The 16,918-nt window shown below is 41.7% G+C and overlaps 1 protein-coding gene across 1 annotated transcript in view; it reads left to right on the top strand.

Annotated features, from left to right (window-relative positions):
• Window positions 1–16,918, top strand: part of lrba (LPS-responsive vesicle trafficking, beach and anchor containing) — a 971,728-nt gene that overhangs the window by 221,297 nt on the left and 733,513 nt on the right. Inside the window, exon 32 of the mRNA XM_061881243.1 lies at window positions 49–182. Coding sequence (XP_061737227.1) covers window positions 49–182 — 134 coding nt within the window. The remainder of the gene's footprint in view (window positions 1–48; window positions 183–16,918) is intronic.

Here is a 16,918-nt window from a genome sequence, read left to right as displayed (position 1 = left end):
CGTCTCAAGTGGAATCCTACCAAGTATGTGCTCGTCCTGCTCTCTTAGCATCTCGGAGCGTCTGGAGCACGCTCTGGAGAAGACCGCCCCCCTGCTGAGAGAGATCTTTGTGGACTTCGCCCCCTTCCTCTCCCGCACGCTGTTGGGCAGTCACGGGCAGGAGCTCCTCATCGAGGGCACCAGTGAGTACAGTTTCGTGCCGCACGCCACGCCACAAACATCCACACACTTCACTCAAACATCATTTACATTGTTCAGCTATTTTAACAACAAACGTAATTACCCTATTTTTCAGACTACAGTTTTTTCCATAGTGCGACTTATACTCAGGAGCAACTTATGTGGGAAATTATTAACACATTACCGTTAAATATCAAATATTATGTATCTCATTCACGTTAGAGACTAGACGTATAAGATTTCATGAGATTTACGAATTAGGAGTGAGAGATAATTTGGTAAAGGTATAGCATGTTCTATATGTTATTTGAATGACTCTTACCATAATATGTTAGCTTAACATAGCAGTTGCTTATTTATGCCTCATATAACCTATTTATTATTATTCAGCCTGTTGTTCACTATTCTTTATTTATTTTAAATTGCCTTTCAAATGTCTATTCTTGGTGTTGGATTTTATCAAATAAATGTCCTCCAAAAATTCAACTTATACTCCAGTGCGACTTGTATATTTTTTTCCTTTTTTATTATGCATTTTCGGACGGTGCGATTTATACTCCGGAGCGACTTATACTCCGAAAAATATGGTACTAATATTTTTTGCTAATAACAATAATAATAGATTTTATTTGTAAAAAAAAACATTTTACTTTGAGCAAACTACCTCAAAGTGCTGGAGTATAAAAATAAATAAAAAGATAATAAAAATAAATAAAAATGAAACCTACAACAGCCTAATAGCTAGAACTAGTATGCATATATCTAAAAAAAAGTTATTTTTAAAAAGGGTTTTTAGGCCTTTTTTAAAAAGCATCCACAGTCTGTGGTACCCTCAGGTGGTCAGGGAGTGTGTTCCACAGACTGGGAGCGGCGTAGCTTTAATCAATATAAATATACTTTCAATAGACATATTGATAGATATTTAATGATCATTCATTAATTAATTAATATTTTTTATATATATATTTTATTATAAATGATTAATTACAGTAAAACCAGGGCTTCACGGTGGGAGAGGGGTTAGTGCGTCTGCCTCACAATACGAAGGTCCTGCAGTCCTGGGTTCAAATCCAGGCTCGGGATCTTTCTGTGTGGAGTTTGCATGTTCTCCCCGTGAATGCGTGGGTTCCCTCCGGGTACTCCGGCTTCCTCCCACCTCCAAAGACATGCACCTGGGGATAGGCCCCTCCCACCTCCAAAGACATGCACCTGGGGATAGGCCCCTCCCACTTCCAAAGACATGCACCTGGGGATAGGCCCCTCCCACCTCCAAAGACATGCACCTGGGGATAGGCCCCTCCCACCTCCAAAGACATGCACCTGGGGATAGGCCCCTCCCACCTCCAAAGACATGCACCTGGGGATAGGCCCCTCCTACTTCCAAAGACATGCACCTGGGGATAGGCCCCTCCTACTTCCAAAGACATGCACCTGGGGATAGGTGCATATATAGTGTGTGAATGTGAGTGTGAATGTTGTCTGTCTATCTGTGTTGGCCCTGCGGTAAGGTAGCGTCTTGTCCAGGGTGTACCCCGCCTTCCGCCCGATTGTAGCTGAGATAGGCGCCAGCGCCCCACGCGACCCCAAAAGGGAATAAGCGGTAGAAAATGGATGGATGGATACAGTAAAACCTCGATTTACAAACTTTATTGGTTATTCAACAAGGTTCGTAAATCAACAAGTTTGTATAGTGAAGCACATTTCTTTTTAAGAAACAATGTAAAGATGAACAATGAATAATGGGTGACGGCTTTGACAAATTTCCATATTTTAGTGAAGGTTTGTACACTTTAAACACAATATAAAGTGATATACAGGACTGTATCAATGGGTTTTGGGTTATACTTGTATAGCGCTTTTCTAGCTTGAAGGTAGGTCTGTGAGATATGGCCTTTTTTAAATATCTCAGTATTTTTAAGCCATGTCAGGATAGACCATATATATCTGCATATTTTGCCTTAGCCTTGAATGAACACTTGATGCATATAATCACAGCAGTATGATGATTCTATGTGTCTACATTCAAACATTCTTCTTCATACTGCATTCATACATGCTACTTTTAAACTTTCATGCAGAGAGGGAAATCACAACTAAAAGTGTATTTATGAAACAGTTATTAAGCAGTGGCACAAACATTCATGTCATTTCCAAAACAGAAAGTGCAAGATTGTCAGAGACATTTTAAAACAAGCTATGAGTGCACTTTTGTGCATGATGTCACTAAGAAGACATATCAAAACAACACTAAATTAAAGTGCACGTATTATACAGAATGCCACTACAATAGTTAAAAACAAATAAAGTGCACTTTTGTGCATGATGCCACACAAGATATTTTAATAAGTGTCAAATAAAAATGAGCTGCATAATAGGAAATCAAATAGTGTATGTCCTTCGCTATGTGGTAGGTTCCTGCGGACGTTATCTCCTCCTGTTGTTGACTATTTGTTTCATACGGTGTTGATGTGGAAATGGTTGCTTGGGCATTTTGTGGGTGTGTCAAAGAACAGAGATGTTGACATGCAGAGTTTCAAGCACTCTTTATTCTCTAGCGGGTGACTTTTCAAATGATGCTAAAAATGAACAGTGCTGCTACTTTATGTAGCAAGGCTTTTGCCACGTACTTGACATATTGCGGTTGTCTGTTCGACATCTTCCCGCTTGAAGCCGAACCACCGTCAGACGAGGGACCCCCTGCTGTTTTTTGGGGGATTTAATTCTTCCTTCATGTGTTACCAGATTTGCACCTTCTTTCTTTCGTATTACCACTCGCACCACAGCTAACCTTACTCATGCCGCTACCTCTCTGCTCCAAGAGGGCGTATACGTATGTGACGTATGTAAGAAGGTGCGCTTGTTTTATGTCTCTGTGAGGAGAGACAAGAAAGAGAGAGAAGAGCCTGTAGTGTAATGTTATAATGATAACTGACTGTCCAGAGTCGAGACCCAGGATGGACCGCTCGCCTGTATCGGTTGGGGACATCTCTACGCTGCTGATCCGCTTGTGATGGTTTCCTGTGGACGGGACTCTCGCTGCTGTCTTGGAGCCACTATGGATTGAACTTTCACAGTATCATGTTAGACCCGCTCGACATCCATTGCTTTCGGTCCCCTAGGTTGCCCACATCTGAGGTCCTCTCCAAGGTTTCTCATAGTCAGCATTGTCACTGGCGTCCCACTGGATGTGAATTCTCCCTGCCCACTGGGTGTGAGTTTTCCTTGCCCTTTTGTGGGTTCTTCCGAGGATGTTGTAGTCGTAATGATTTGTGCAGTCCTTTGAGACATTTGTGATTTGGGGCTATATAAATAAACATTGATTGATTGATGATAAAAATATCATTAAAAAAGCAAGTTAAAGATGATTTTTTATTATGATTTAATTCAAGATTCCGTAAAGGCAATACAGCGGCTGTTATTGCAGGATTGTGATGGGCGAACACGGCGCTACGAGCCGGTAGCAGAGCTTGAAGATTTTCAGGGGGGGGGGGATCAGGTCATAGGCCAGGCCCCTAATAGCAGTGTTTGGGATGTCTGCTGCCACCAAACAAAATGGAAAGTTGATTGATAGTAGCATTAGGGAAGGGAGGGGGGGGGCAGCATCGGCAAGTGTGTGTTAGTGTGTGTGCATCAACATGTATCAGGCTGCAACTCAACTATATAAACCACTAGTGGGATTCCAGATTTCACTAGTGTGCCGTGGGAGATGATCTAATTTCACCTACTTGGGTTAAAAATATATTTTGCAAACCAGTAATTTTAGTCTGCAAATGATGTGTTGTTGTTGGTGTCGGTGCTGTCTAGAGCTGGGCAGAGTAACCGTGTAATACTCTTCCATATCAGTAGGTGGCACCACAAAGCTAATTGCTTTGTAGATGTCAGAAACAGCGGGAGGCAGTGTGAAGGTAAAAAGGTGTCTAATGTTCAAACCAAAAATAAACAAAAGGTGAGTGCCCCTAAGAAAAGGCATTGAAGCTTAGGGAAGGCTATGCAGAACCAAACTAAAACTGAACTGGCTGCAAAGTAAACAAAAACCCAATGCTGGACGACAGCAAAGACTTACTGCGGAGCAAAGACAAAGTACATCCGAACATGACATGACAATCAACAATGTCCCGACAAATAAGTATAAAAACAAGTGAAATATTCTTGATTGCTAAAACAAAGTAGATGCGGGACACATCGCTCAAAGGAACACATGAAACTGCTACAGGAAAATACCAAAAAAAGAGAAAAAGCCACCAAAATAGGAGCGCAAGACAAGAAGTAAAACACCACACACAGGAAAACAGCAAAAAAGTGAAAGTAAGTCAGGGTGTGATGTGACAGGTGGTGACAGTACACCTACTTTGAGACAAGAGCTATAGTGATGCATGCTTGCTTATGCTTTAAAGTCATATCCAACAATTGCGACAACGATTTTTTACTGTCAACTGAGATTCGTTTTTTAGTGATTTCTGCAGGTGTGCCGCCGCATTTTTTCAACACAAAAAATGTGACTTGGCTCCAAAAAGGTTGAAAAACACTGCATTATCAATCAATCAATCAATCAATGTTTACTTATATAGCCCTAAATCACTAGTGTCTCAAAGGGCTGCACAAACCACTACCACATCCTCGGTAGGCCCACATAAGGGCAAGGAAAACTCACACCCAGTGGGACGTCGGTGACAATGATGACTATGAGAACCTTGGAGAGGAGGAAAGCAATGGATGTCGAGCGGGTCTAACATGATACTGTGAAAGTTCAATCCACAATGGATCCAACACAGTCGCGAGAGTCCAGTCCAAAGCGGATCCAACACAGCAGCGAGAGTCCCGTTCACAGCGGAGCCAGCAGGAAACCATCCCAAGCGGAGGCGGATCAGCAGCGCAGAGATGTCCCCAGCCGATACACAGGCAAGCAGTACATGGCCACCGGATCGGACCGGACCCCCTCCACAAGGGAGAGTGGGACATAGAAGAAAGAGAAAAGAAACGGCAGATCAACTGGTCTAAAAAGGGAGTCTATTTAAAGGCTAGAGCAGGGGTGGCCAACCATTCAGACTAAGAGCCAGTTTTTTTTCGGTGTTACTGCAAAGAGCCACATCATACACATGGGTGCACATGAACATCATATTTTAATCATGTATGCACGCATACACAGACCTCTGCTCAGCCAGATCTAATGAAAATAACCACACCAACATGATAATATCAGTAATTTTCAACAGTTAACATTGTGTGTCTCACACACACATACTCTCAGTTCAAGCAAGTCCACAAACAATAATAGAATAATTTTCAATATCATCTTTCTCTTACTATGCTGCTTAGTGAGACTTCTGGCATTCCTTATCTTGAACAATCCTCTTCAAATCTGGCTTGTATTCTGTTGTTGCCACTCTAAGCAATTCTTTTAAATGAGTGTCAGTCAGAACAGATCGATGCTTTGATTTCACATGTTTCAGGGTAGAAAACACAGACTCGCAGACGTACGTTGACCCAAACATGGACAGTATCTTAAGCGCAGCTCGTTTGATGTTGGGGTATTTTTCAATTGGCACACTTTTCCAGAACTCAACGGTCCCTTCCCTTAAAACAGCTTTCAATTGATCCTCCTCACAAAGGTCGATCATCTCCAACTCAGCCGCAGCCTCATCTGTGACGAGCGGGGCTTTCAAACAGTCTGTCTCCGCATTAAATGGGTCGACGAGGAACGTGATCTGTGGTCTTTTCAGTTGTAGATCACAGAACCGGGTCACAAAGCTTTCGTGCAGGTTTGCAACCAGTGTTGCATATCTGTCTCTTTTCTTTTTCAGGGCGGCGCTTGTGACTTGCTCACTGGCTTTTAGCAGAGTATGAAAATGTGTTAAATCTCCCTTTTGAATATGCGCCTCGAACAGCTTTAGTTTGTTGACAAACGCAAACACTTTGCACCAGGTCAGGCAGCATTTTTAACTTACCCTGCAGGGTCAGGTTCAGTCTGTCCAAGTGACACAGCATGTCGACTGAAAATGCCAGATCCATAATCCACTCGAGGTCTGAGAGCTCAGGATAGACCTTGTCCTTCTCTTCCATGAACAGTTTCACAGCATCCAAAAGCTCAAAAAAGCGAGAGAATACTTTGCTTTTTGACAGCCACCTCACAGTGCAGTGCAGCGGCAGGTCACCTGGAAGCCCTTGGTCCAGCTCAGCAATGAGATTCCTGAATTGCCTGTGGTTAAGCGCATGTGTGCGGATGTAGTTTACGATTTCCATCACTGGCTTCATGACGTTGTTTAAATTCAATGATTTAGACACGAGTTGCTCCCTATGGATGATGCAGTGGAAATTCCAAAAGTCGGGAAATGTTTGATCAGCTTTGCACAGCCCCACAAGACCGTTCATGGATCCGATCATGGCTGGCGCTCCATCCGTGGCTATTGCAGTTAGTTTTGGTATAGGGCAGATTTGCTTTTGCAAACGCAGCCATCATTGCTTCTTTCACATCTATGCCACGGGTTCTGTCTTTTAATGTCACAATATCAAGGAGTTCTTCTTTGATCATACATTCATTTGACACAGACCGTGCAAATATTGCCAACTGAGGCTTGTCTTGTATGTCACAACTCTCATCCAATGCCACACTAAAATACTCACATGCTTGAAGGTCAGAGTGCAACTGTGATTCAACAGCTGTATTAATATCTGATTTTCTGCGTTCAACACTGTGGCGGGAAAGTTGAACGTCTGATATGCTCCGTTTTAGTTTGTCGTCTCCAGGAGCCAAGATTTCAAAGGCGTCAATGAGGCATTTCTTAATGAAGTCCCTTTCGTTGTATGGCTTTTTAGCCCGTGCTATGTTCCAAGCCAGCTGATATGATGCAAGCGTTACGGTCTCCGAGTGTTTCGTAAATTTTTGGAAAAACTGCACCTGCTTTTCTGCCTGGCTTTTCAAAGCGACCAACTTGCTCTTGCGAAGTTCAGTCCCTTTTGGAAATTCCTGTTCGATGTTAGGGTGGAGTGAGCTGAATTGACGCTGAAGATTTGAAGCTTTGAAATGCGCTAATGCTCCGTGACATATAAGGCATATCGGGTTGCCATTACGTTTAACAAAAAAATATAAACTCTCCCACTCTGGCAAAAACGTCCTGTGTTCTTCTTCCTATTTTCGTTTGACTGTGCTTTTTTCCCCTGCCATTTCAAGAGGTAACTTGACGGAAATTGTTTACAAAACAAATGATGTCACACCAAAGATTCTCTCGACGCTCGTTTGACGTCACTCAAACAGGCTTACATGGTCAGTGTGCCATCTAGCTGTAGGAGGAGTTAATGACAGCGCCAGCCAAGCATTTTTGACGCATGTCATGTGACAGCTCGTGAAGAGCCGCATGAAATTAGTTAAAGAGCCGCATGAGGCTCGCGAGCCGCGGGTTGGCCAGGGCTGGGCTAGAGTATACAAATGAGTTTTAAGGTGAGACTTAAATGCTTCTACTGGGGTAGTATCTCGAACTGTTACCGGGAGGGCATTCCAGAGTACTGGAGCCCGAACGGAAAACGCTCTATAGCCCGCAGACTTTTTTTGGGCATTAGTGGACTGATTATTAAGGTAGTGGAGTAGTCATCGACTATCTTAACGATTAGTTGACTAATCGAATGATAAAGCCTCCACATATTCAGTAGCTCTTGTTCAGCCATCAACTTTTAAATTGGGCTTGAGTTATTTTTAGGCATGTTCTTAAGAATAACAATTAATTCATATATATACATTTATTTGATAAAACCCAACAGCAAGAATAGACATTTGAAAGGCAATTTAAAATAAATAAAGAATAGTGAACAACAGGCTGAATAAGTGTAGGTTATATGAGGCATAAATAAGCAACTGCTATGTTAACCTAACATATTATGGTAAGAGTCATTCAAATAACTATAACATATAGAACATGCTATACCTTTACCAAACTATCTCTCACTCCTAATCCATAAATCCCATGAAATCTTATTCCTGGATGTCGCTTCTAAACAACTCTGCCAACTCCAAAGGTATGCGCCGCTTCCTCTTGTCCTTTGTTTGTTGCATATTTCACTACGTCCAGCTTGTAATCTGCACTACATGATTTCCTTTTCAGTGCCATTTTTGTTCAGCCCTTCTCACTTTTTATAAGGTACCGCCAACGATGAAATGATCCATTTTAATAGCTGTAGCATATAGCAGTTAGCATTCCATGACCCACAATGCACTTCTGCCATGACCCTCCCCCGCCGAATTCTTACTGGTTGACGTGTGTGTGACGATTGCTGACATTTTCTTGGTCTCTTCCGCAAATAAGATAAATAATATTTTTTGCTATTTTACGGCAGGGGTCTCAGACACGCGGCCTGTGGGGCCAATTGCGGCCTGCGAGACGTTATTTTGCGGCCCCCACCTTAATATGAGAGTTTAATGTTAGTGCTGCCCGGCAGTTTTATGTGAATGGCGCTTGACAACGTTGTGTTATTTGAGTCCAAAATGGCTCTTTCAGCGTTCTGGGTTGCCTACCCCTGCGTAAGTGGAAAAGCGGCAAATGAGTGAAAGCGTCAGAAACGTTGGCATGGAGATGAGGCTTTTCTTTTGTGCCTGGCTGCAGTCACACCGCGACACCTGTCCGTCAGTCATAACAGTCCCCGATAACCTGGACCAATTTAAAAAAATATATTTTTTTATTTACATTGCCTCACACATTGTTGCTGACTGGAGAAATCCAATTATTATTGTTATTACTTATGACTGATTTATTTACTTAATTCTCATTTTGTTGATTTATAGTAAAATTTTATTATGTGTTGAAAATAGAAGTAAAGACATTTAAAAATATATTTTTAAAGAAATGTTTTCTGCGGCCCAGCCTCACCCAGACTCTGCATCCAGTGGCCCCCAGGTAAAGTGAGTTTGAGACCCCTCTTTTACGGTAATGTGTTAATTTCACACATAAGTCGCTCTGGAGTAGATGTCGCACCCCCGGCCAAACTATGAAAAAAACTGCGACTTATAGTCCGAAAAATATGTTACGTGAAAATGTTCCTAGACGTTACATGATGTCCCTCCATGGCATCAGGACTATTGTCAACCAATGAGTTCTATTGTCGACCTATTGTGTGGACAGATGATTGCAGGCCTACTGGTCTGGGACACTCCAGTGGACCATTGATCTCTTAAAAGGCCCACTGTTAAGGCCATTAGAGATCAATGAGACATATGCCAAACAAGTGGGAGCTGTAATACAAGGCTCAAATATGTCTTATTTTACATAAACGTCATGTCGGCTCATTACTGGCGTCAATACTGCAGATGGCAGCATGTTAGCTAATCCCATTAAAGGGGAACATTATCACAATTTCAAAAGGGTTAAAAACAATAAAAATCAGTTCCCAGTGGCTTGTTGTATTTTTTGAAGTTTTTTTCAAAATTTTACCGGTCCCGGAATATCCCTAAATAAAGCTTTAAAGTGCCTTATTTTCGCTATCTTCGAAACCACTATCCATTTCCCTGTGACGTCACACAGGGCTGCCAATACAAACAAACATGGCGGTTACCACAGCAAGATATAGCGACATTAGCTCGGATTCAGACTCGGATTTCAGCGGCTTAAGCGATTCAACAGATTACGCATGTATTGAAACAGATGCTCGGAGTATGGAGGCAGATAGCGAAAACGAAATTGAAGAAGAAATTGAAGCTATTGAGCAAATAGCTATTGACGCCATTCGGCCATAGCGTGGGTGTACCTAATGAAGTGGCCCATAGCATGGCTGCCTTATTAGCATCGGCGGTAAAATGTGCGGACCAAACGATCAGGACTTTCGCATCTTGTGACACTGGAGCAACTTAAATCCGTCGATTGGTAAGTGTTTGTTTCGCATTAAATGTGGGTATCTAGTTTCAAATGTACATACAGCTAGCGTAAATAGCATGTTAGCATCGATTAGCATAGCATGTTAGCATCGATTAGCTGGGCAGTCATGCCGTGACCAAATATGTCTGATTAGCACATAAGTCAACAACATCTACAAAACTCACCTTTGTGATTTCGTTGACTATCGTTGCAAATGCATCTGCAGGTTATCCATACATCTCTGTGCCATGTCTGTCTTAGCATCGCTGGTAAAATGTGGAGACACTCTGGTACATTCAATGGGGGTCTGGCGGCAGATTTCTTGCCAGTGGTGCAACTTGAATCCCTCCCTGTTAGTGTTGTTACACCCTCCGACAACACACCGACGAGGCATGATGTCTCCAAGGTTCCAAAAAATAGTCTAAAAAACGGAAAATAACAGAGCTGAGACCCGGTGTTTGTAATGTGTAGAAAATGAAAATGGTGGGTGTGTTACCTCGGCGACGTCACATTCTGACGTCATCACCACATGACCGATAAACAGAAAGGCGTTTAATTTGCCAAAATTCACCCATTTAGAGTTCGGAAATCGGTTAAAAAAATACATGGTCTTTTTTTTCTGCACCATCAAGGTATATATTGACGCTTACATAGGTCTGCTGATAATGTTCCCCTTTAAAGGACTGCTTAGCCAGATTCAGGCAACCCATCTTTAGCTTCAGCTTTTCGACATTATTGTACTGTGGTTCATTTTAGGACACCTTCTCAGTCAAGCTTTATTTTCATGACTATTTTCATGACATTGTAGATTGTCACATCAAGACTATGGAGTTATGTACTTAACAAAAAAGGTGAAAACAATGTTTTATATTATAGTTTCTTCAAAATAGCCACCCTTTGCTTACTTTTGCACACTCTTGGCATTCTCCCCATGAGCTTCAAGAGGTAGTCACCTGAAATGGTTCTTCTGTCACAGGTGTGCCTTTTCAGGGTTGATTACCAATCAATCAATCAATGTTTATTTATATAGCCCTAAATCACAAGTGTCTCAAAGGGCTGCACAAGCCACAACGACATCCGCGGTACAGAGCCCACATAAGGGCAAGGAAAAACTCAACAATGACTATAAGAAACCTTGGAGAGGGCCGCATATGTGGGCAACCCTCATAGGGGAGACCAAAAACATTGGATGTCGAGTGGGTCTAACATGATATAGTGAGAGTCCAGTCCATAGTGGATCTAACATAACAGTGAGAGTCCAGTCCATAGTGGATCTAACATAATAGTGTGAGAGTCCAGTCCATAGTGGATCTAACATAATAGTGAGAGTCCAGTCCATAGTGGATCTAACATAATAGTGAGAGTCCAGTCCATAGTGGATCTAACATAATAGTGAGAGTCCAGTCCATAGTGGATCTAACATAATAGTGTGAGAGTCCAGTCCATAGTGGATCTAACATAATAGTGTGAGAGTCCAGTCCATAGTGGATCTAACATAACAGTGAGAGTCTAGTCCATAGTGGATCTAACATAATAGTGAGAGTCCAGTCCATAGTGGATCTAACATAATAGTGAGAGTCCAGTCCATAGTGGATCTAACATAATAGTGTGAGAGTCCAGTCCATAGTGGATCTAACATAATAGTGAGAGTCTAGTCCATAGTGGATCTAACATAATAGTGAGAGTCCAGTCCATAGTGGATCTAACATAATAGTGAGAGTCTAGTCCATAGTGGATCTAACATAATAGTGAGAGTCCAGTCCATAGTGGATCTAACATAATAGTGAGAGTCCAGTCCATAGTGGATCTAACATAATAGTGTGAGAGTCCAGTCCATAGTGGATCTAACATAATAGTGAGAGTCTAGTCCATAGTGGATCTAACATAATAGTGAGAGTCCAGTCCATAGTGGATCTAACATAATAGTGAGAGTCTAGTCCATAGTGGATCTAACATAATAGTGAGAGTCCAGTCCATAGTGGATCTAACATAATAGTGAGAGTCCAGTCCATAGTGGATCTAACATAATAGTGTGAGAGTCCAGTCCATAGTGGATCTAACATAATAGTGAGAGTCTAGTCCATAGTGGATCTAACATAATAGTGAGAGTCCAGTCCATAGTGGATCTAACATAATAGTGAGAGTCCAGTCCATAGTGGATCTAACATAACTGTGAGAGTCCAGTCCATAGTGGATCTAACATAACAGTGAGAGTCCAGTCCGTAGTGGATCTAACATAATAGTGAGAGTCCAGTCCATAGTGGATCTAACATAATAGTGAGAGTCCAGCCCATAGTGGATCTAACATAATAGTGTGAGAGTCCAGTCCATAGTGGATCTAACATAACAGTGAGAGTCCAGTCCATAGTGGATCTAACATAATATAGTGAGAGTCCAGTCCATAGTGGATCTAACATAATATTGAGAGTCCAGTCCATAGTGGATCTAACATAATAGTGTGAGAGTCCAGTCCATAGTGGGTCTAACATAACTGTGAGAGTCCAGTCCATAGTGGATCTAACATAACAGTGAGAGTCCAGTCCATAGTGGATCTAACATAATAGTGAGAGTCCAGTCCATAGTGGATCTAACATAACAGTGAGAGTCCAGTCCATAGTGGATCTAACATAATAGTGTGAGAGTCCAGTCCATGGTGGATCTAACATAATAGTGAGAGTCCAGTCCATAGTGGATCTAACATAATAGTGTGAGAGTCCAGTCCATAGTGGATCTAACATAATAGTGAGAGTCCAGTCCATAGTGGATCTAACATAATAGTGAGAGTCCAGTCCATAGTGGATCTAGCATAATAGTGAGAGTCCAGTCCATAGTGGATCTAGCATAATAGTGAGAGTCCAGTCCATAGTGGATCTAACATAATAGTGAGAGTCCAGTCCATAGTGGATCTAACATAATAGTGAGAGTCCAGTCCATAGTGGATCTAACATAATAGTGTGAGAGTCCAGTCCATAGTGGATCTAACATAATAGTGAGAGTCCAGTCCATAGTGGATCTAACATAATAGTGAGAGTCCAGTCCATAGTGGATCTAACATAATAGTGTGAGAGTCCAGTCCATAGTGGATCTAACATAATAGTGAGAGTCCAGTCCATAGTGGATCTAACATAATAGTATGAGAGTCCAGTCCATAGTGGATCTAACATAATAGTGAGAGTCCAGTCCATAGTGGATCTAACATAATAGTGTGAGAGTCCAGTCCATAGTGGATCTAACATAATAGTGAGAGTCCAGTCCATAGTGGATCTAACATAATAGTGAGAGTCCAGTCCATAGTGGCTCTAACATAATAGTGAGAGTCCAGTCCATAGTTGATCTAACATAATAGTGAGAGTCCAGTCCATAGTGGATCTAACGTAATAGTGTAAGAGTCCAGTCCATAGTGGATCTAACGTAATAGTGTAAGAGTCCAGTCCATAGTGGATCTAACGTAATAGTGTGAGAGTCCGGTCCATAGTGGATCTAACGTAATAGTGTAAGAGTCCAGTCCATAATGGATCTAACATAATAGTGTGAGAGTCCAGTCCATAGTGGATCCAACATAATAGTGTGAGTCCAGTCCATAGTTAATTTAACATAATAGTGAGAGTCCAGTCCATAGTGGATCCAACATAATAGTGTGAGTCCAGTCCATAGTGGATCTAACATAATAGTGAGGGTCCAGTCCATAGTGGATCTAACATAATAGTGAGGGTCCAGTCCGAAGTGCATCCAACATAATAGTGAGAGTCCAGTCCATAGTGGATCTAACATAACAGTGAGAGTCCAGTCCATAGTGGATCTAACATAATAGTGTGAGTCCAGTCCATAGTGGATCCAACATAATAGTGTGAGTCCAGTCCATAGTGGATCCAACATAATAGTGAGAGTCCAGTCCATAGTGGATCTAACATAATAGTGTGAGTCCAGTCCATAGTGGATCTAACATAACAGTGAGAGTCCAGTCCATAGTGGATCCAACATAATAGTGTGAGTCCAGTCCATAGTGGATCCAACATAATAGTGTGAGTCCAGTCCATAGTGGATCCAACATAATAGTGAGAGTCCAGTCCATAGTGGGGCCAGCAAGAGACCATCCCAAGCTGAGACAGGTCAGCAGTGCAGAGATGTCCCCAACCGATGCACAGGCGGTCCACCCCGGGTCCTGACTCAGGACAGCCAGCACTTCATCCATGGCCACCGGACCTGTGTCACCCCCCCCTCTCTCCACAAGGGAGAGGGGGGCAGAGGAGTAAAGAAAAGAAATGGCAGATCAACTGGTCTAAAGGTTTTTTTTTTTAAAGGCTAGAGTATACAAATGAGTTTTAAGGTGAGACTTAAATACTTCTACTGAGGTAACATCTCAAACTGTTACCAGAGTACTGGAGCCCCATAGAAAACTCTCTTTAGCCCGCAGACTTTTTTTGGGCTCTGAGAATCACTAAGAAGGTTGAGTTTTTTGAACGCAGATTTCTTGCCGGGACATATGGTACAATACAATCGGCAAGATAGGATGGAGCTAGACCGTGTAGTATTTTATACGTAAGTAGTAAAACCTTAAAGTCACATCTTAAGTGCACAGGAAGCCAGTGCAGGTATATATATATATATATATATATATGTATATATATATATATATATATATATATATAGGTATATACAGTTTAGGCGTAATATGATCAAACTTTCTTGATTAGTGGAATTTTTTGCTTCCTCAATGGGGTTGGGAATGAGAATGTGTGTCCAAAAGTACTGTATGGATGTATGTATATATGTATGTACAGTATATGTCTATATATAAATTGTTTCTCTCAAAACTGAAAGAACAAAAATATTTTACCAGAAAGAGCTTCATTATTTCTAGGCCACGTAAAAAGGAGGTGGTGGGCCACACTAAATGACAGTCCAGATTTGGCATCCAGGCCTTGAGTTTGACACCTGTTTTAGAGATGAAAAGAATAAATCCTTAATAAAAAATATGTACTGCCTTGCATTTCTATTAAATGGCACACAAAAGATAAATATTAAATTTATTTAACAAAAAAAAATTGCCACATACCTTGGAATGTCATCTTAAACCAGGTCTTCTTAATCTTTTTGATTTCGGGGCCTTAATCAAATTTTAATAGTGAATTAGTATTCTTACTTCCTTATTAATCCTGATTAAACACTGGCTGTCCAAAGTCGGGACCCAGGGTGGACCGCCTGTGCATTGGTTGGGGACATCTCTGTGCTGCTGACCTGTCTCAGCTTAGGATGGTCTCTTGCTGGTCCCACTATGGACTGGACTCTCACTATTATGTTAGATCCACTATGGACTGGACTCTCACTATTATGTTAGATCCACTATGGACTGGACTCTCACTATTATGTTAGATCCACTATGGACTGGACTCTCACTATTATGTTAGATCCACTATGGACTGGACTGTCACTATCATGTTACATCCACTATGGACTGGACTCTCACAATATTATGTTAGATCCACTATGGACTGGACTCTCACTAATCTGTTAGATCCACTATGGACTGGACTCTCACTATTATGTTAGATCCACTATGGACTGGACTCTCACTATCATGTTAGATCCACTATGGACTGGACTCTCACTATTATGTTAGATCCACTGTGGACTGGACTCTAGCTATTATGTTAGATCCACTATTGACTGGACTCTCACACTATTATGTTAGATCCACTATGGACTGGACTCTCACTAATCTGTTAGATCCACTATGGACTGGACTCTCACTATCATGTTAGATCCACTATGGACTGGACTCTCACTATTATGTTAGATCCACTATGGACTGGACTCTCACTATCATGTTAGATCCACTATGGACTGGACTCTCACTATTATGTTAGATCCACTGTGGACTGGACTCTAGCTATTACGTTAGATCCACTATGGACTGGACTCTCACTATTATGTTAGATCCACTATGGACTGGACTCTCACACTATTATGTTAGATCCACTATGGACTGGACTCTCACACTATTATGTTAGATCCACTATGGACTGGACTCTCACACTATTATGTTAGATCCACTATGGACTGGACTCTCACAATATTATGTTAGATCCACTATGGACTGGACTCTCACTAATCTGTTAGATCCACTATGGACTGGACTCTCACTATCATGTTAGATCCACTATGGACTGGACTCTCACTATTATGTTAGATCCACTGTGGACTGGACTCTAGCTATTATGTTAGATCCACTATGGACTGGACTCTCACTATTATGTTAGATCCACTATGGACTGGACTCTCACTATTATGCTAGATCCACTATGGACTGGACTCTCACTATTATGTTAGATCCACTATGGACTGGACTCTCACTATTATGTTAGATCCACTATGGACTGGACTCTCACTATTATGTTAGGTCCACTATGGACTGGACTCTCACACTATTATGTTAGATCCACTATGGACTGGACTCTCACTATTATGTTAGATCCACTATGGACTGTACTCACACTATTATGTTAGATCCACTATGGACTGGACTCTCACTATTATGTTAGATCCACTATGGACTGGACTCTCACTATTATGTTAGATCCACTATGGACTGGACTCTCACACTATTATGTTAGATCCACTATGAACTGGACTCTCACACTATTATGTTAGATCCACTATGGACTGGACTCTCACTATTATGTTAGATCCACTATGGACTGGACTCACACTATTATGTTAGATCCACTATGGACTGGACTCTCACACTATTATGTTAGATCCACTATGGACTGGACTCACACTATTATGTTAGATCCACTATGGACTGGACTCTCTCACTATTATGTTAGATCCACTATGGACTGGACTCTCACACTATTATGTTAGATCCACTATGGACTGGACTCTCTCACTATTATGTT

The sequence above is a fragment of the Nerophis ophidion genome, linkage group LG20, assembly GCF_033978795.1.
Source record: "Nerophis ophidion isolate RoL-2023_Sa linkage group LG20, RoL_Noph_v1.0, whole genome shotgun sequence".
Taxonomy (NCBI): domain Eukaryota; kingdom Metazoa; phylum Chordata; class Actinopteri; order Syngnathiformes; family Syngnathidae; genus Nerophis; species Nerophis ophidion.
This window is presented reverse-complemented; position numbering and strand designations above follow the sequence as displayed.